Genomic DNA, 19942 nt, shown 5'->3' on the forward strand with positions numbered 1-19942 from the left:
TAAATAGAGTTGTTATTTGTAATTGTAAATGTGTATCTTCAGTTTTATCCTATGTGTATAATATGTATGAATTTTGCTCAATTTTTTTCGATTTGACTCAATTTTTCATTAGTTGTGCTTTATACTTGATTTTATATTATAATTAAGCAGGTATATATTTATATTTTGTATTGTACTTATAAATATATTATTTTTGTACATATATAAACTACAATAAGAGTCGAACATTATAAAGCTATCTAATTTAGTTGTAATGATGGTTTTAACTAATATGTATTGAATCAAGTGTTAAGAAGTTGAATATCGTGAATAGAGAAAACAAGGATCAGAGAACAAATCAAAATATAAAAAAAAAGGAGGAAAAAGAAAATAGGGTTTTTACACTAGAGAGAAGAAAAGAAAGAGTAGGGAAAAAAATGAAGCACGAAAATCAAAGAAAGGGTGAGAGTGAGTAATAATAATAAGGAAGAAAAAGACAGAGTGGGATTTATGCATCGGAGGAAATGGAAATGAGAGAAGCACCCGTGCCTTCTTGGAAATGTATCCCCTCTTCATTTTTATATTTTATATATTTGGCTATTTGCCAATGCCATGCACCCTCTTTCTCTTTCTCTGCAATCTTTATTTTATTGCACTCCCATCCATGCAGTGTTTTCATTTTTGACAAGAAAAACAACCCCTCTTGTACCTGAAAAGAAGGAAGATATTTCCAAGAAAAGTAAATGCTTTTATTAAAGATGTAAAGTAAAGAGAGAAGAGAAAAATTCTTTTGTCCCCATTGTTTTTCTCCACTCCATTATCATAATAAAACACCAGTCTTAATCTCTCTGAAAATATTGTAATGGGTCACTTTTCAATCAGTACTAGGCTACTTGGGGGACAATTTTTTTACCCGTAGTGGGTTAAAGCCCAAAAGAGCCCAATGATTAAAAGTCAACTATCATAATATAAACGAGCATACAGTTGACCATGTCAGTCAAGCAGATCAACTGGACAATGCTCACCATCCAGTCGAAATGTTAAGTACAGAACTCTTCAAGATAGACTTTAAACTTTTGACCTTTTCCTATGTATAAGGGCGTCTCTTGAAACCTAAGCTTTGATGTTATTGTAATCTTGTGTGGATATTAAGTTTGTTAGAGTTTGGAACTGCCAACCCAAGTGATTGATAGGACCTGGATCTCTGACCTGGACGAAAAATATTCGTCTACAAGTATATTCAGCTAAGAACCTCGTGGGAATGTTAGATGTTCGCAAAGATAGCTCACGCGAGAAGCTCGCAAGGGGCACTCACATAAGCCTTGCAGAAATAAGGTCGTGAGAGGAGAGCTCACATAAGCCTAGTAGATACAAGGTCGCGAGATACGTCTGCAAATGGGATTGCAAGCCCTGCAAGGGATCCCCACTCATGACTGGCAGGTGCGAGGTTCATTAGGGGAGTCAGTCCCAAGATCAGAAAGGACCGCGTGATCCGCATGCAAGTGTCCAATAAGCCAAGAGACTCCTAGAGAATGTCAGCACCAGAGATAGAGAATTTTAATATCGCCGACCCAAAGGCCGAGACAAAACAGTGGACCCTATTGTGAACTGTAATAGTAGTAGTAGGAACATGTATAAATACCCCCTATATTTTCCGTAATACCATACGAAAAAACATTACTCAACAAAGCTCCTTGCTCCACATGATATAATCTCATAAAATATAATTATTTGTTGAAAAACTTTTAGGGTCTATTTGGTAGGGGTGAGCAAAATACGATTCGATTCGAAAAACTCGATAAAAAAATCAAATTTTGAATTAAATAGTTCGAATTATTTGAGTTAATTAAGTTATTCGGAACAACTCGAATAAAAAATTAAGTTTTTCGGTTTAACTCGAATATGAATTACACAATTCGAGTTATCCAAAAATCCGAATAAGAAAAGATAAAATTACGTCGTTTTGATAAATGTTTACATTTTTAAAAGTTAAAATTCAAAATAATTAAGTTAAAAGGCAAAATTATGTTGCTTTGATAAATATTTGCCCATTAACCTAAAATACTAAATCATTATATTATTCATGTAGTTAAATACTCTTGTACTTCGTCTACTAGTTAAATAATTGGTCCATCTAAACACAACATTAAGTATAAATAATATGATTCGTTAACTCGGCTCGATTTGACTCGAAATTTTTTGACTTGATTCGATTCGATTTGAAAAAAATTCAAATTGAGTTTGGTTGCTAAAATAGGATTTGTCAACTTGACTAACTCGAAAATTTTTTACTCGATTTGACTCGACCGAATGCTCACCTCTACTATTTGGACAGTACAAAGCAATTGAATGAAAGTGTAATTACTAACGTGATAATTAGACTCTCTTGTAATTACAAAGAATTTTAATCCCCTTGTATTTGACTTATAGAGTGTAATTCCATTGTAATTCCCTATGTCATATTTGGTTGTATATATTGTGATTATACAGTTACATAATTTATATTTTTAAAAAATATTAATTATTATAAAATTATCGATATGATAAATATGATAAAAATAATTTATAAACTAGTAATAAAAATTAAAATCAAACCATTATATGAATTATGTTGGACTAAAAAAAGTAATTGATAACAAGATATGCAGTTTTATCTAATTATTTAGTTATATTTGTGGGATTATTCTCTTTTTAATGATTAACATATGCTCATTACTATCATTTAATATTATTAATCGAGTTCATCATCATCTGGATTTGAATTAGTATTATCAAAACTATTAATATCTTCTTCTTCCATGTATTTAACCTTTTTTGTTTTTTACACCAAGGTAATTTTAATATAAAAAATATTTTTTTAGAAAAATAAATATTTTCTCAACCACATTTCAAGGCCTTAAATATCTTAAAGAATCTATAAATTATCTATAGTACTTGTGCTTGATATCATTCTCTTAAATGGTATCATACCACACGATACATTACAAGAAAACTTTTTGTATTTGCAAAATTAATATCGACCTTATAATATTTGAATTCATAATTCAAATAGTACGTGGCTTTAATTATAAAAACTTATACAAACTTAATTTTAAAAAAAACCTAAACTAAATTATATATTTCTTATAATACACAGATTAAATAATTTTATAACATATAACTTTTATTAAAAAATTATGATTTATCAATAACTTTCATAACACTTTTTAGAAAGTTATTTTTTATAAGTTATGATAAAAAAAAGTCATGAACATTTTTTTTATAAAGTACATTTTTTATAATATATAACATAAACATATAAATAAGTTATATTCATACTTCTAAATCATAAATTTTTATAACATATAAATTATTTTTTCATAATAAACCTTTTAAAAAAATTTAAAATTTAAAAAATATAATCTTTATGAAATACATAAATTATTTGAGTTTATAGTAATTTTTTAATCATTCCTTACATTCATAATAATCATATTTACAATATAATTTTTATAACTCATATAAACATACTTTTTTACAATTAGATTTAACTGTTATTACTCCAATTCTCACTTATCCCCTAAAAATTAAAAAAATTAATTAAATATTCTAATTACACCAAATTTGATAAAACCCACCAATTATAATTGTTACCCAAACATATCATCATTATTTATAATTACACACAATTAGTAGTGACTTTCCAAAGAAACAGATATCAGTTGATTCATTGCAATTATTTCTGTATTAATATACATCTCAATAATCCGAATATAGACCCTTATTGTTCTCACTTGCCATCTTCAATTCATTGTAAAAGAAAAAAAAGGGATCATTCTTGAGTTAATTTTGGTAGGCGGTATATACTGTGCCCACTGAAGCTCACATCACCTGTTAATGAAATACTGGACCTTATGACCATCCATTTATTTTCTCTAATGCTTTTAAACAAGCATTAACTTTAATGTTCATATTAGCTAAATACATGAATAGCTTCCCTCAAAGTGGACATCTCTTACATGAAAGTTGAAACTTGAAGGCATTGAATCCGAATCTAGAGATTAGAGGGTCACTATCATGCTAAGCTTAATGTGTTATATGGTTAGTATGAATGATGCAGGGCTTTGAGATAGGGAGCCTAAAGAATTGTACCTTTTCACAAGCCTTTGAATTTGCAACTTTTGGCATGACAAAGATAGACTCTTTTACTTCATTTTACAGTTTATAAAGATGTCTCTTTGAGATTCATGACTATCTCTTTTAACAATATCGTTTTTAAGATTTGAACCTAAATTCTCTCTAAGAGTGCAATATGCCTTACTATTACACCCAACACTTTTTGATTATTCTATCACGGTTTCATCATTTACATCAATTACCTAACACGTGTGTGAAGCAAATGTGGTTATGTAAGTGCCTACACAAGCTTAGAAAGGTTATATTTTTCCTTTGATATAACCTTCTTCGACACCGAATTGGAAAGAAAGATATACCTTGATTGTATTCTCTTGAACAAGTAAAGTCATGAGCATAAAGACCATACTTTATAGGAGCAAGGGTTGTTTCTGACTGCTAGAAAAGAATCTATATCCATGTATAAACTTGAAATTGACACTCATATTGGTACATTTCAGTCAGTATTTTGATTTTATTTGCATGATCATGAAAAATGTTGACAATAAAAATAGATACAATATAAACGAGTAACAAGTTCTATTGGTTCAAAATAGTAGATACATAAAAAATTCTAGTTTGAAGAAGCATTTACCACTTTCGAAGTCTTCGATTGCTTCTTGATCTTCTGTTCGATTCCCAACCATTTTTGAATAAGTTTAAATACAGTTTGGTCACATAAAAGCCCACGATGAGTGGCAGCCACTCCTACTCTCTCAACTGCTTCAAATCTATCTGCCTGAAAGACCGAAATGTTTTAGTTCACTATAGCATACTACTGACTCATGAAGTGATGATGAAAACCACTTGAAATACCAGATGGAACGGTAACAATTATACAACAAGAATCATGACATTGCATGCTATCGCCTTAGTTCAAGCAAGAAATTGTTCCTACAATATTTATAAGGATTCTAAACTACTATACGTATAAGACTTTCTATTTACTTTTCTCGTGCATATTTTGAAAATCCGACATCTTAGCCAACCCGAGAATGTTGAGCACTTCCACATAGTTGTGCTGACATGGTTAACTATAGTTTAAATTTTGTTGGATACGTTATCCTGGTTCTCATGTCATGATGTAAGACAACAAGATAGATTTTTTAAAGCTTAACACAGGGCAAACTCGGAACGTATAACAAGCAACGGCAAAAAGGAACCTGAACTTGGATGCCGTGTTAAGCATCCAACTTAAAACCAATTGTTGTTGATAAATAGAGAGGTCTAATTGGTTAACTATAAGAAGTATAGCAGCTGTCTAACTGTAATAAACTCTACGGTCCATTTTTTGGCTGTAAATAAAAATCAAATCTTTTTTTTAAGAAGTGATTCCAAGGACCATCACAAATTTTATATAAATAAGTTCAGGTAAACATAAGAATGAAAAGAATAGTTGAAGAGAGTAAGTACCATTGCGGATTCTGTAGGAACAGTTCCATCTCCGTCCACATAAGTATATTGAGGCTGGAATGAACAAGCAAACGAGTATATCAACAGTTAGTATACAAGGGTGGAACTTCGAGTTTGATGAATAATAAGCAAAACTGAGAGGAAAGTTTTGAGTTCAAAAGACTAAACAGCAATCAAGTTTTAGCAACACTTCTTTTACGTTCAAACACTGGGCTAAAGGTCAAGATTATTTGTCCCAAGAGGATATTCTCTAACATAGAATTTATCACCGTAAACATGAACACAGGACTCACCATTGTATGACATATTTCTGACAGGTCTGCAATTGGTGACGTTTCTGTACCATAACTGCATATAAATGTCATATATGTTAAAAGCCGGCTTTGAGAACAGATGAAAAGTAAATTTCATTTGCTACAGACACACTGGTCCTAGTTAAAATTCTACCGATATCAAATCAAATAATGCTTCAACCCCAACACTTTCGTCTGAACTTTTTGTACCATCCTAGGTGTGAAAAAATTATTTAACAAATTCAAGGATGATATCTACCGATTCATGGATCCATAAACTATTCATAATTGCATGTTTGAAGTTGAAACAATAGCCTTTTGCCACATCAGGGGGGGACAATTGGTCAGGACGAAAGTGTTGGAACAAGTACTATTTTTGCAACAAACCATAAGAATCAATTGAAATTAAATGGTGTTGCATATGACATAAGCTATATTTGATCTTATACCGGCCTAGGATTAATGTGTGGTGGTCTCTCCACCTATTGGGGCTATTTCATCAGATTTTTTTCGGTAGCTTAGGGTTTGTTTCGGGTGAGGACAGGGTTTAAGGGTCTCGGGTCATTGCTATTCTAAGTTGAAGTCAGCCTTATATGCAGATAAAGTACCTGTCTCAGCAATCGGTCAACTGAAAGTAGCTAAGAAAGTCCAGCCTAGGTATAAGGCCACCACAAACCTCAAATGTAACTGAAGTGAGCTATAACACCAATTATTTCTCTGCCTTGTATGTAGGTTTTTGAAAAACAACTGACAGTATCTAGCTCATCACTTGGACCATAAATACTAGGAAACAAACTACAAATGGAGGAACCATTATTAACCTAGTTTTTATAAACACGGCAAGGCATCCAACCCAAAACCAAATGGAAAATGATTTGGAAACTAAAGGACTGCTTGAGTGCTTGTTTCATGAAGACTTCTGGAAAATGGACTTTTTTCCTGGAAAAGTTTGTACATTTTGTAGTCTGGATGATTCTATTTAAAACATTAATGGTTGTTCGACTTTTTCCTAAAATTCTGCACTGATAAAAAGGGATCAATCCCTGCACTAAAGGAATCAACCCTTTTTTTCTTTCCTTCAACTTCTATTCATAGGAGGTGGATCTCCGTTTGCTTTGCTTCAGCTTCTATACAAGAAGGTATTGCCCCTTCAGAAAATAACTTGTGCTTTTCAAAAAACATGAGAGATTTTCTGGAGAAGGGGTATTTTTCCATTGACTTGAGTTCTTTTTCTATTGGCCAAGCTTTTTTTCGAAAAATAAGCACAGAAAATACAGAAATCAATTTTCAGAAGTCACTTAATGTGAAACAAATGGACCCGAACTGATAAAGTGATTCAATCACATACCAAACATCAAAAGGTGTGTCAAACGATGAGCCATAAATGTTATAGAAGCAAACCCCACTTGGTAGTTTCGCATTGTTGATAAGTTTGCGTGTCCCGGCAGCCCAATTGAGAATAGAAAAGTTGAAAGGTAGAGCTATTGTATTCCCACCATAATCTAACTGCAACAGCACCGACAATAAAAGTGCCAGAAATAGGTAAAATAGTACAGTTTAGATTATAGAAAGCACAAAGAAAAAATGCAAAAGAAAAACCACAAACTCCACAAATCTTTTGCAGCAGCAAGACTAAATTTAGAGCAAAACACTTTGAACAGACATGAATGGCTTTAAAAGATCCAATCATGATTTAGTAAACATATCTGGAGTCCTAGTCAGGCTTATATTACAAAAGATAGAAGAAACACCCTTCTTAGAGAGGGTCTCAGCACTCAGCAGCGAGAAGACGTACAAGTAAAATTCCATTAATCAACTTCTCTTTTCTAGTAAATAAGGTGTCAGAAGGATAGTACATTGTGTTTCAATTGAGAGAAGCATAGAGAGGAACTGTTACTGATTTTGAACAGTAAAGGGTCAAAATGCTTACAGTTTAATTTGTTTTTCTCACTTATCTCTAGTTTAGTTCTACAGAAATTTGATGCTAGTAAATTTCCCTCACGTAACTTGTTCCCTTAACTATTAGTCTTCGTTGTGATGTTCTTAATCTTAACTCAATTCCCATAGGCGTCCTATATAAATAAGAATAAACCTAGGCTGAACTAACATTTATAGGATGTTGAGTTTATAGAGAAGTATTTGTCAAGGGATTCATAACCTAGTACACAAATATTCCAACATTTAAGTACAATTTTCCTTTCTTTCCAGTAGGTATATACTTAAAGAAAAATACATAAATATTTATAAAAGACCAAGCAAATCCCAAACTAAAAATATCCATACTCATGATCCTAGCCAAGATAAGTTTCATAGCTTTAAGCACAACCAAGAAAGAGGAATAACACAGTGAAAAAAGGTTCATCACCTTCATTTCAAGAATTTATAGTGTTCTCAAGCTATATTGAAATAAAAGTTAATCACCTCATTATGTCTTAACGCTTCTTTGAAGAGACTGATGCTTTCAATAGGACTATAGGACTCCAGTTTCACAGAAGTTTCCCCATCTTCAGTATGCCCTCGCCAGACATTAATTTGAGGTTGCATTTTCCAGCTACAATATGGATTTGGCAACATCTCATACACAGATGGGCACTCAACCAGCTACATACAAAATAATGAACATAAATATATAAAGCCAGATCAAACATTGGGGTCGAATTTCATCCTGTGTCTATAAAGCATGTGAAGTTGTCAACTAAAAGTCTCAACAATGTTGACAAAGCAGCTTAACCGTATATTTCAGTACTTAAGGTTGTCAATGATTGTACCCTCATCATTAGAACTAAAAGTTCAAAATTTTATCAATAGACCACACGGTTCTTTGATATTACTTCCACTAATACACACACCCTCAACTTAATTTATTAATGCAAACAAATCCCTAAGCATGCATATCAGCTAATTATCACACACGAACAGAATATTCAGCAGGTTAGTTGATTGAAGATCTGACCAACAACAATGAAGAGAAATAACTAATGATTGATATCCACCTCCAACACTTTTAGCTTCTTTCTTGAAAATCAAATACCCACTAGTCCACCAAATACAGAATCAACTACTCTGAATATAGAAATTACCAGCTGATGCATCGTCCATCTTGATACAAAGAAGTAGGCTTCGAAACCTTCAATAAACTGCAATCCGGTTAAGAGAGCATCATTGATGCACCCCGGGGCACCTGTTAAGCTCAGAATTCATTAAAAATAACCATTGGATGTTACAGGAGAGATGCAAAACGATGGGAAATTTTACAAACTCTAGAAATTGACGTAAAGTCATTCAAGTTGTCAGATTATATTCCAGGTTCAATAGCCTTGTCACTAAAGATGTTGAGATACAATTTCCTTGACATACCATCACAAGAGACCAAGAAAATGAGGAAAAGGATTATCCAGCTCAACTAAACTAGCTTTGGATCAGTAGTTAGTCGAGTCAAGAAAATACACCAATTCAACCTTAGAGTCTTGATATAAGGGAACCCTAAATCATATTAGGCCAAACAGAAAACCACATAAAGGGGGAATGGCAGAAGCTGTCGCTGACAAAAATGTAACAAGAATGGATGAAGCGGAAATAATATCATTAGAAACTCCGCTAACAACACTGGCTAACATTAGTATGATTCTCAGCCAATCTACTTTATAGATGTAAACAAAGCTTATAAGAAAAAGAAGTTGAAAAATGAATAGGAAAATTAAGTACAATGTGAAAATGTATGGATATTTTGAGTTGAATCGTTTGTATTACATGCTGAAGATGAATTATCCAAAGGAAGCTGGCACATGTGCACCAGCATGATTTCATCAAAAACAGGAAGAAAGCAGCTGACAAATAGTATATCAAATTCTCTGTCACTAATCCGTTTAATGAAATGATGATAAGCTAATTACCATCATTTAGAAAGCTTTATATTTCAAGCCATTCATGGGGTATTTTCTAACAGTTTTTCTCTGCAATAGTAGTGAAGTACGTATGCAACTAAGAAGTGCAAGTGCAGAAATTTAACATACAAAACTTGAAACAGCATGAGCATCCAATATTACTGCAGCACAACATCCTACACCTCTTTTTACGACCTTGGAACCTTAGAAATTTTTATATTTTAGATTTATTACTATACAAAACTCTTGATACTGACAAACCTCTATTAAATAAATTTGGTTGTTGTGGTTTTTGTATCTCTACGGAAGCAAGCCAACATTTTCTGAAGAATCTAAAGTAGTCAATTTGCCAAGTCATGCCAATCATATATGCCAAAATTTGCATTACGGAAGGCTGCAAATTGCATGTTCCCAACTCAAACATTTGACGTGAAACAAAATTACCTTGGAAAGGGCATGCGATAGTAATCCATTTATTTACATATTTGGAAAATACCTGCCATTAAACAATAGTTTATCACTTCTATCAAAGAAATGGAATGCAAGCAATCCTCCATTGAAGAATATAAACTTCAACAGGTAACATGTAATTTATAAATGATTGTCAAATTTTCAACAGCGGCATGACAAAAACTGCATACTTCATTATGAAGTGACATGAAACACATCACCAACAGTCCTCCCATTGAATGTGAGATAATAGTAACTTTTCTTCCTCCAGAAGCCTTGTAGGCAGTTTCCAACTTAACTTTGAGACCATCCACTAACTTGTCAATCCTGACAACAATTTAACATGCATCCATGAAACTGACATCTGTGCAGAGTAGGATCAAGGAATTTTAATTTTAAGACATGATCATATTTATAATAATAATAATAACAATAATAATATAATAATAATAATAATAATAATAAAAGAAGAAGAAGAAGAAGAAGATACAGAATCATTTATATAACTAAAAGTATCAACCTCAACCACCAAAAAGTATAGCAGTTGAAAATGAGTTACCTATTGCTTTGCCGGAAATCATAACCATATCCAAACAATGAGGTTCCCTTCTTATACCCACATCCAACTAGCATATCAATCATATCGTGAAAATGATAGACCTCACTGAAATGTAAAAGTTTTATAACCTGGAGGATCAAGAGGTATAAAAGTTTTATGACCTCAGTCAGGTACTTTTTTTTTATTTTGGAAATAAAATGCAAACAAAAGAATTGTGTTTAAAATAAATTATTTCATCAATTTTTTTTATCAAGGAAATATACAACAAAATAGTAGAAAAACTGGTTTTACCAAAGAAGGATCCAATATATCAATTGCATATAGTCCATAATCATCATCAGGGACCAAAATCTCAACGTCCTCATCCAATGATTCAGTATAACCTAAAAATAAAAATACATCAACTTCACACAAGTGCTATTATGCCACAGAAAAGCTTCATGTAAACAAATCCTAAATAATAATAATAATAATAACAGCAATAATAATGGTTAAACTGATCCAATATTGAAATGAAAATTTACTTCAAATGGAATAAAGAAATTATCCATTAATATTGTACAAAATAGAACCACAAAGAACATTATAAGAGAAGAGTGAACAGGTAAAGATCACAAATAAAGACTTTTCATTATGAACAACCATGAAATAAGGACAAATAATTTATTACTAGAAACAAAAACAATATAAACAGGTTTATTTGTGGTCTTTAGTTACTGGTTTGCAGAAAGCAGTCATTTGAGAGGCTTCAGCTATTGGAGGTTCTAGGGCCTTGGTCTCGATGAAAGGTCCTATAGCAGTATAGCTTATATAAACTCCAGTAAAATACCTTGTCGAAACAAATCAAGTTTCATTATATACTAATTACTTAATAATTGCAAATCTTTCCATGCCTTCATTAAGATCCCAAGACTTAAAACTATACTGCATAGCATAAATTCAGGATTACTTTGCTAGTGAAATATCAAGTTTAGGTGATATACAAGATATAAAGAGTGGAAGTTTCATACTAAAACAAGCTCAGCATTTAGATCTTTAGACTTAGAATTTATAATAGTAATAATATAATATTATAATATTATATTACTAATTGCCTGAAACAAGGAGCCAAAAAGTACTCTGATAAAGATATTCCTTATCTATCTGATGCTTATTTGTCTGATCTAAAACAAAAGCATTGCCAAAGGTTTTATGTTTAAACACTTAATCTCCTACATGATAAACTCATATTCTCCTACAACAACTACAAACCACCGAGGGATGGGGGAAAAATAAAGTAAAAATGGAGGAAATTTTCCACACGGAATGAATTTAAAAAAAAAACAATCTGATTCAACTAAGATTGATTTTTAATTTTTTTTATGTGTTCAGTCAAACCAAGTCAACATATATAAAAATACCATACTTAACTTTACCCCCCAAGTACTTTCCGCCTAAAAAAAAAATTTATTCATTAAAAACAAAAAAACTTAGTATTTGTGCAAAACCCAATTTCTATCCTTCGGCCCTTTCTTATCTATATCTGCCGTTCATCCAATTTCCCAAGAACCAAACAGAAAACCAGAAACCAATATACATATATATAATATCCAAAACCCAAGTCTATGTAAAAGATGCATGCAAACACCAAAATAAAAACAAAAAAAGCACCTGTTTTAGGATTATAAAGAGACCAAAGCTTCTTCTTGAACTCCATATCAGAAAACAGGATCCGAACCCAAACCCGAGTCTCGAATTCAATTCCAAACAACTTCTTTTTAGAATGAAGAATGGAGCCTCCTATTCCGGATACAAGCAGAACCGGATCTAGGTCCGGTCTGGTATCGCCGGAGCTTTGGGAACCGAAACATGGGCACAAACAGTCTCTCAGCATCGTCGGTTATATTTTTTTATTGGATTCGGACTTTGACTTGAGAGAGAGTGTTTTGAGTAGGATTGGCATTTATAATTGTGAAGAGAGAACACTCACTTAAAGCTTTAAAAAGCCACATTAAATAAATGTAACGATAAGACAAAAGTAGATTAGATTTTTGCATTTATGTCCTCTTATTTTTACTTAATTCTTATTATTTCCCAATTCTTTTGTTCTTTTTGAAATTGGTACCATTATAATTTTCTTTTAATTTTAAGTGGGATTATCAAATTATTATATTTACATTTTCAATTAAATTTTTTATTCTTGTTAGTATATTTAGAATTTTTTTTGAACCGATTTAATGGTCGAACTAATTAGACCACTAATTTTCAGTTTAGTTGATTCGATTAGTTCGATTTAATTAAAAATTTATTAAAAATTTATAAAAATTAAATAAAAATTATTAAAATAAAAATAAAAATTCAATTCAACCAATTCAATAAGCTTTTTAGCCTAGTTCAATTGGTTTTGAACAATATTGCTGTAAGGTCTCTTTATTATAAGCTGGATATGATCAAATTAGTCCTTTAATTATTAAATAGATCAATTTAATCCATGTACTATTAAAAAGAATCAAATAAGGCCAAAGTGCAACAAAGTTAACATTTACTATTAAATAAAAGAAAGTTGCTTAGATTTTAATTCACAGTTTTGTTAAAAAAGCTGACATATACATGAGTACAGGAAAAAAAACTTTCGATTTGTGCAAACAATATTAATAAAAAAAGTCATACAATAATAATTTTAACAATATAATAACTTAAATAAAAATTTTTAAATAATTTAATATCTGTTTTGTAATTTTTTAAAGTTAATAACCAAAACCCAAAGTAACTAATAGTGATTTTTTCATTTTTAAATAGATAAGATAATTGTGTAGTCGGAAAAACTTATGAAATTAATTAATTTGACCGATAGGTGAGACACAAGCCAAGAAAGTGACGGATGTTAACAGGTGTCATGTCCTTTTACCTGCGTTTCCTTAGCCATTCAACTACTACAATGATGTATCTCTCATCTTCTACAACCTACCTTCTTTTTTTCTGGCATAATAACTTTTTTTGCCCTCCAATTTATAAAAAAAAATCTTTTTAACCCTTCATTTATTTTTCACCTTTTAGCCCTTAAACTTACATTTTTTATCAAATCATCCCAAAATAATAGAAAAGTTAATATTTATTAACGTTGCTGATATGACATACACTTAGATTGCCATGTGGATGATATGTGTATTTAATTAATTTTAAAAAAAACTAAAATATTTGTTTATACTTTTAATAAATTATTTTAATGATTTTTTATTTCTAAAAATAAATTATATATTTTTTATTTTTAAAATTTTAAAAAATTAATCAAATGATGATGTGTCATCTATGTGTATGCCATGACAACAAAATTCAAAACATTAAATTTTGCATCCATTTTTAAGTAATTTGACAAAAAATAAATTTAAGGGCTAAAAAAAGTGAAATTTTAAGTGGAGGGCTGAAATAAATTTTTATTTTTTGTTAAAGTTTAAGGGTTAAATAAATTATTATACTTTTTTCTTTAAAAAATAATTTTGTTTAAGAATTTGATGAACTGTTGTAAATTGGTTATTATGTTTTAAGTATATGTACTATTCTTAAATTTGATTTTTTTTTGTTATTTGGTAATGTTAAGTATAGTCTTTATCATTCACATATTTTGTCATTATTATTTTTTAGTTAATTTTAGTTATTAATCTTTTAAAAAAAAGTTAAAATAAATTTTTTTAATGGAAATTATGACTAAAGCATTAGTTTTTTAATGATGTTGGCGTGATAACACATATGTCAGACCATGTGCACTTCATGTTAATATGACACTATGTGTTTTATTAATTACCCTAGCGATAAATTAAAAAATTATAAAAATATTAAAAATATGAAGTATATGTGGATTGACATTGTCGAAACCATTTTTAAGTTTTGAAAAACGTGGATTGACTTTAAAAATATGGAGTCGCCACCAATTCTTTTTTAGGTGTGATTGGGCCACCCTAAAAATGATCGTTTTAACAAAACATTTAGGCCAATTAAAACAATGATTTTTTGGTCTGCTAAGTTTGAGAAAATGGGCTCGGGAGTTGGTTACGTACGAGGAAGGATTAGCACCCCGTAACGCCCAAAAATTGGTACCTATTTGATTAGTTAATGTCTTGGTGTCAAAATTTGAAAAGACTTTAGAGTACGATCCTTTTATTTAAAAGAAAACCGGAATAAATTGGATAAAATGTAAAGACCTATTCATCTCGAATGAGGAAAATGCCATATCCAGTAAGTTAGTGTTTAACATTTCAGACCTTCGGGACTAAGTTGGTCTTCGATTTTTAAAATTCATATATGAAGGTTCAAAAGAAGGATATTCGGTCCTCCGGGACTCATGAAAAATTAGAACTCAGTAAGTTAGAGCTCAATCTCTCAGAACTCCCAAATACCGAACGTTGCCTTGATTTTGGAAATCACTATCCTCAATATAACGCGATGCCACACCCAGTAAGTTAGGGTGCAACGTCCCGAATTTCAAGAATAGGTTTTTATTTGAACCTCATACAATTAGATTTAAGAAGGATACTCGATTATTTAGGTTCAACGAGGAAAATTGGAACCCAGTAAGTTAGGGCACAATCCTCCCGAAGTCCTAAATATCGAATATTGCCTTTATTTTGAAAACAATCGAGGATAAATCTTTGAATAAAAATGAATTTGGGGCGGTTGAAACTTAACAAAAAAATGATAACATGCAATATGAAAATATCAGTATAATAATAAGCTTGACAATGTATATATTAATACCTAGAATATAGTGAATATAAGGAAAATCAACAATAATTATAACAATAGTAATAAATATAATTGTCGAAACCATCTTTTTGAAAACGAGAATCGACTTTTGAAAACAAAAGTTGAAAGTCGCCACCAATCCTTTTTTGAGGTGTAATTGGGCCACCTTATGAAACATTTTGGTCCACGAATTTTAAGAAAACGAGTTCGGGAGTCGGTTACGTACGAGGAAGGATTAGCACCCTTGACACGCCCAAAATTGGTACTTAATCGACTAATTAGTGTCTTAAATGTCGAAAACTAAAGATTTAGACAGAGTTCAAAATACGATCCTCATTTTATTGGCTTTTAAAACATTTAGGTAAATCAAAATGTGTATTAAAGACCATCTCACATTGAGGTAAAATATTACATCCAGTACGTTAGGACACAACATTTTTTACCCTCAAATGTGATATTGCCTTTAAAACGTGTGTTTTAGTTTTAAGAGGATATTCGAATACTTAAAACGAATAAAGAAAACGAAACCCAGTACGTTAAGGCACGATTCTTTGAATTCTTTAAATACCAAACATTGCTTTCGTTTTGAAAATTTTTTAGAGTGAACCGATAAAGGGATATTCTGATATTCAAAACAAACAAAGAAAGCGAAACCCAGTATGTTAGGGCACGATTCTCTGAATTCTTTAAATACCGAACATTGTCATTATTTTAAAAATGATTGAAAATAAATCATTGAATGAACGGATTTGGGTAATTTAAAAATTTAAGGAACATGATAGTATGCAACATAAGAAATAACAATATAATAATAAACTTGATAGTGCATGTATTAACACCTAAAACATAATAACCGTAAGGAGAATTAATAATAATAATCAAGACCATAGTAAAAAAAGATAACATAATAAACAAGACCATAGTAAAAAAAGATAACATAATAAACATAGCAATAATGATATTAATGATATAAAAATATATAATGGGAATAAAAATAACATGTTAATGATGATATTAAACACAATGATAAAAGTAAAATTAAAAAAACCATACTACATTAAGACAAATAACAATAATAATATAGTATAAAAAAATGGTAATAATAGCGGTGGTAATTTTTAATAAATAATAGAAATAATATTATAACATGATAAGACTATTAATAATTACATTTAAAGGGAGAACGAATATATATATATATATAATAGTATAAGTAATAATAGGAAAAAGGTAATAGTAAACAGTAGGAATAATAAAAAAGGGTATAACGAACTATATTTAAAATAGTTAACTTTTAATAAAATATATAAAAAGATTAATAATAATAATATAATGATTTAAAATAAATAGTAAAAAAACAGTAAAACAAACGTAATGTAATAAAAATAATAAATAGTGGTATAATAAAAATAGTATAACAAATAATAGGATAAAAAGGGAAAAAAAATAATACTACAATTAATCGTAGAATATAATAAAATAGTAATAATAAAATAAAAACTAAAAATAATTAATTTTATGATAGAAGTGGCTAAAATAATTGAAATAGGGCGTAATTGAAAATAAAACGGGATTTTTGGGGCCAAAACCGCAATAAAAGAGAAGTGGGGAATCAAACGCAGAATTTACCCATGAGGGCAAAAAAGGCATGGGTCAACCCACCTCAAACGGTGCCGTTCCCATGGGATCAAATATCCCAAAACCTTATTATTTTGTTTGTGGCTCATTTGAGCCGAAATCAGAGGGAGAAAAGAGGGGTTTTCCCCTTTTCCCTTCGCAAGGGCATAGATCGCCCATCGTCGCGGCTCCACCTTCCCCAAACGCACACCGCGGTGGCCGACGAGCCAGGTAAGGCCCTCTTACAATCCTTTTTTATTGTTATTTTTTAAAACTTTGTTTTAATATAGGAAAAAAGGAAAAAAAAAAGCAAATTCGTAACGAGGGGTTGAGGATTAAAACTCGAAAAAGAATAAAAATTCATAATCACCTTTGTTTCTATTGGGTCGTACTAAAATATTACTCAAAAAATCTGCTATATCTCTCCGTAATTTCTCTTTATTTCCAAAAAAAATCCCCCCTTTACGGATATCTCGGAGGTGTGGGAGCGTGGCATGGAGTAGCGCACGATTCGGAAGCTTGGCGCGCGTCGTACGCTGCTTGGTCTCGAAGCTTGCGGCGCCGATTTCCTTCTGCAGCTGGGGTTTTGGGTTGGCTTTATGTTTTGTGTATTGGGTTGAGAGATGTGGGTTAGGTTTTGGGTAATCTGTTGGGCTTTGGGTCTGTTTTGTATTGGGTTTTAATAGGTGTTTTTATATTTGGGTTTAGTTTTTTTATTTAATTTTGTATGTGTGAGCCTGGGCATAAATTGGGCTCAACAATAATAACATAACAAACATAGCAATAAAGACATTAACGATACGAAAATGCATAATAGAATTAAAAATAATATGCCGAATGATGATGTATATATATAGTGATAATAGTAAAGTTAAAATAACAATGTTAAATTAGTGAAAGTGAAAAATAATAAATAATAATAATTTAGTATAAAAAATATTTGATAAAAAAACTATGGTATATAAAAATAATAAAAATAATATAGTAAGTCTATTAATAATTATATTGAAAAAAAACTGTAGCGAAAAATATATACATATAAAAATTATAAATAATAATAGTAAAATAATAGTAGTAAACGGTAAAAAAAATAATAAATAAAATATAATAAGTATAATAAACTATATTTAAAATAATTAGTTTTACTTTAAAAATATATATACGAAGCATATAACAAATATATAAATAAATAATATAATAATGTGAAACATAACTCAAATTGATTAAATTAAAGGAAAAAAATAAAAAAAATCATGAAAATGATATAATAAGTATAATAAATAATAGTGTAAAAAATAATATAATAAATAATAGGAAAGTAACTAAAAAAATGATAGTAAAAAAATAAAATAGTAATAATAGATTAATAATAATACCAAAAAAAATTAATTTTGTGATAAAAGTGTCTAAAATAAACAAAATAGGGCTTAATTGGAATCAAAACGGGAGTTTTGGGGTAAAACATAAATAAAAGGGGAAAGGAGGATCACATTGGAGCGCGCGTGAAACAAGGGGGCTTAAAAATGTAATTTACCCAAATTCCTGAACCTAACATTTAATATGGACCAAATTAAAAGTTGCATAAAATTGATGGGCGAAATCAAAAACAAAAGTGAAGCAAATTTGGGCAGCAAGAAAATGCACGGGGATTTAGTGCGCAAATTAACCCTTTAAGGGCAAAACGCGTGGGCCCCACCACTTTACAAACGAGGAAACCCCTTGCCCCGAAAGCAATTTGCTGCAATCAAAGGAAAACAAAAGGTCTCAGCCCCTCTCCTTCTGCTAAGGCGCAATAAGCGCCCATCATCGCGACCCTCTCTCCACGCGCACGCCGCAACGGCGGCCGGAGAACAGGTAAGGCCCCCCGATTTCCCCTTTGAGTCTTTGTTTTATTTTTTAAAGTAAAAGAGGAAAGAAAAAAGATTCGTAACAGTAAATTAAAAAAATAGAGGGAAAAAACTATCATCATCTTGTTTCTATTTGTTTGAACGAAAATTACACTTAAAGATTTCCATATTTTTCTGATTTTCAAAAAAAAAATCCCCTTTTACAGCTTTTCGTATGGCTTTTATAGCCTAAGGAAATAAACCGAAAAAAACAAGTCTCCTTTTGTTACTGTGCTTCTTGTTGTTTTCTGTTGTAGGTATAGTTGCGAAAACCTCGGAATCGCGAGGCATGGCAGAGTGGGACGCTGGTGAGAGGCGTGCGGCGCGAGGGCTCAAGCAACAGCCTTGAGTTTCTGTTTGTTTGGGTTTATTTTTGGGCCTATGTTTCTTGTATTGGGTCACGGCATAAATTAGTGTGTAGTGTTTTTGGGTTTGGGTTTGTGAGCTTTGGGCCCGGGCATAAATTTGGTCCTACGGACATATTTAAAAATTTAACGTTTTAGTCAATATTTTGGTTAAAAATAAAGCAATTCCACTTTTCTTGTCTTTAGAAGATTGAGAACCAAATTTAGTTCAAAAAAGAATAAGGGTCAATTTGACAAGAGATGTAAACATTGAGGCTAATTTTATCATTATGCCTTTTTATTTAAGGAATTTAGTCTCCTTACTTTTTAGATTTCAAAATTAAGATTCAATTGTATACACCATTAATGTTTTTCTGATAAATTTAAGTTCATTATGATGTTGACTTTTTTATTACATAGCTACTAATATGTATTTCATTTATTTCAAAACATGACACCGATGAATTTAATACGTGTTTCATTTATTTCAAAACATGACACCGATGAATTTAACTAAAAGGCATATATAATTAAACTTGAATTTTAAAATCTAAAAATTATAGGGACTAAATTCTTAAAAATAATAATAGAAATACTAAATTTCAAATATAATTAATTTAAGAACTCGTACAATATTTTAGCCTCG

At 30.8% G+C, this 19942-nt stretch overlaps 2 protein-coding genes across 9 annotated transcripts; one reads left to right on the top strand and one right to left on the bottom strand.

Moving 5' to 3' along the window:
• Positions 1-3612: 3612 nt before the first annotated feature.
• Positions 3613-12708, bottom strand: LOC107928340 (phospholipase A(1) LCAT3). 6 transcript variants are annotated; one of them, XM_041075215.1, is made up of 12 exons: positions 12381-12708; positions 11022-11113; positions 10731-10858; positions 10363-10498; positions 10166-10217; positions 8918-9018; positions 8259-8438; positions 7186-7343; positions 5838-5892; positions 5545-5598; positions 4727-4870; positions 3613-3849 (listed from the first exon to the last, which is right to left on the bottom strand). In XM_041075215.1, exons 1-12 carry the CDS (start codon positions 12601-12603, stop codon positions 3841-3843), a joined length of 1332 nt encoding a protein of 443 aa, XP_040931149.1. In that variant the 5' UTR covers positions 12604-12708; the 3' UTR covers positions 3613-3840. The 6 variants fall into 6 exon arrangements, 3 of the variants coding, with proteins under 3 accessions (XP_040931149.1, XP_016715017.2, XP_016715016.2); XR_005899942.1 differs by having other exon boundaries at positions 3690-3849; positions 7244-7343; XM_016859528.2 differs by lacking the exon at positions 3613-3849 and having other exon boundaries at positions 4579-4870; positions 7244-7343.
• A 4165-nt stretch (positions 12709-16873) lies between these two features.
• LOC107928338 (uncharacterized) lies at positions 16874-19602 on the top strand. 3 transcript variants are annotated; one of them, XR_005899943.1, is made up of 3 exons: positions 16980-17297; positions 17546-18920; positions 19210-19602. XR_005899943.1 is itself a non-coding variant. In XM_041075216.1 (2 exons), the coding sequence occupies exons 1-2, from the start codon at positions 17081-17083 to the stop codon at positions 19299-19301; spliced, it is 309 nt and encodes a 102-aa protein (XP_040931150.1). In that variant the 5' UTR covers positions 16962-17080; the 3' UTR covers positions 19302-19602. The 3 variants fall into 3 exon arrangements, 1 of the variants encoding a protein (XP_040931150.1); XR_001692595.2 differs by having other exon boundaries at positions 16874-18920; XM_041075216.1 differs by lacking the exon at positions 17546-18920 and having other exon boundaries at positions 16962-17297.
• The last annotated feature ends 340 nt before the right edge of the window (positions 19603-19942 follow it).

Source organism: Gossypium hirsutum, chromosome A08 (assembly GCF_007990345.1).
Source record: "Gossypium hirsutum isolate 1008001.06 chromosome A08, Gossypium_hirsutum_v2.1, whole genome shotgun sequence".
NCBI lineage: Eukaryota > Viridiplantae > Streptophyta > Magnoliopsida > Malvales > Malvaceae > Gossypium > Gossypium hirsutum.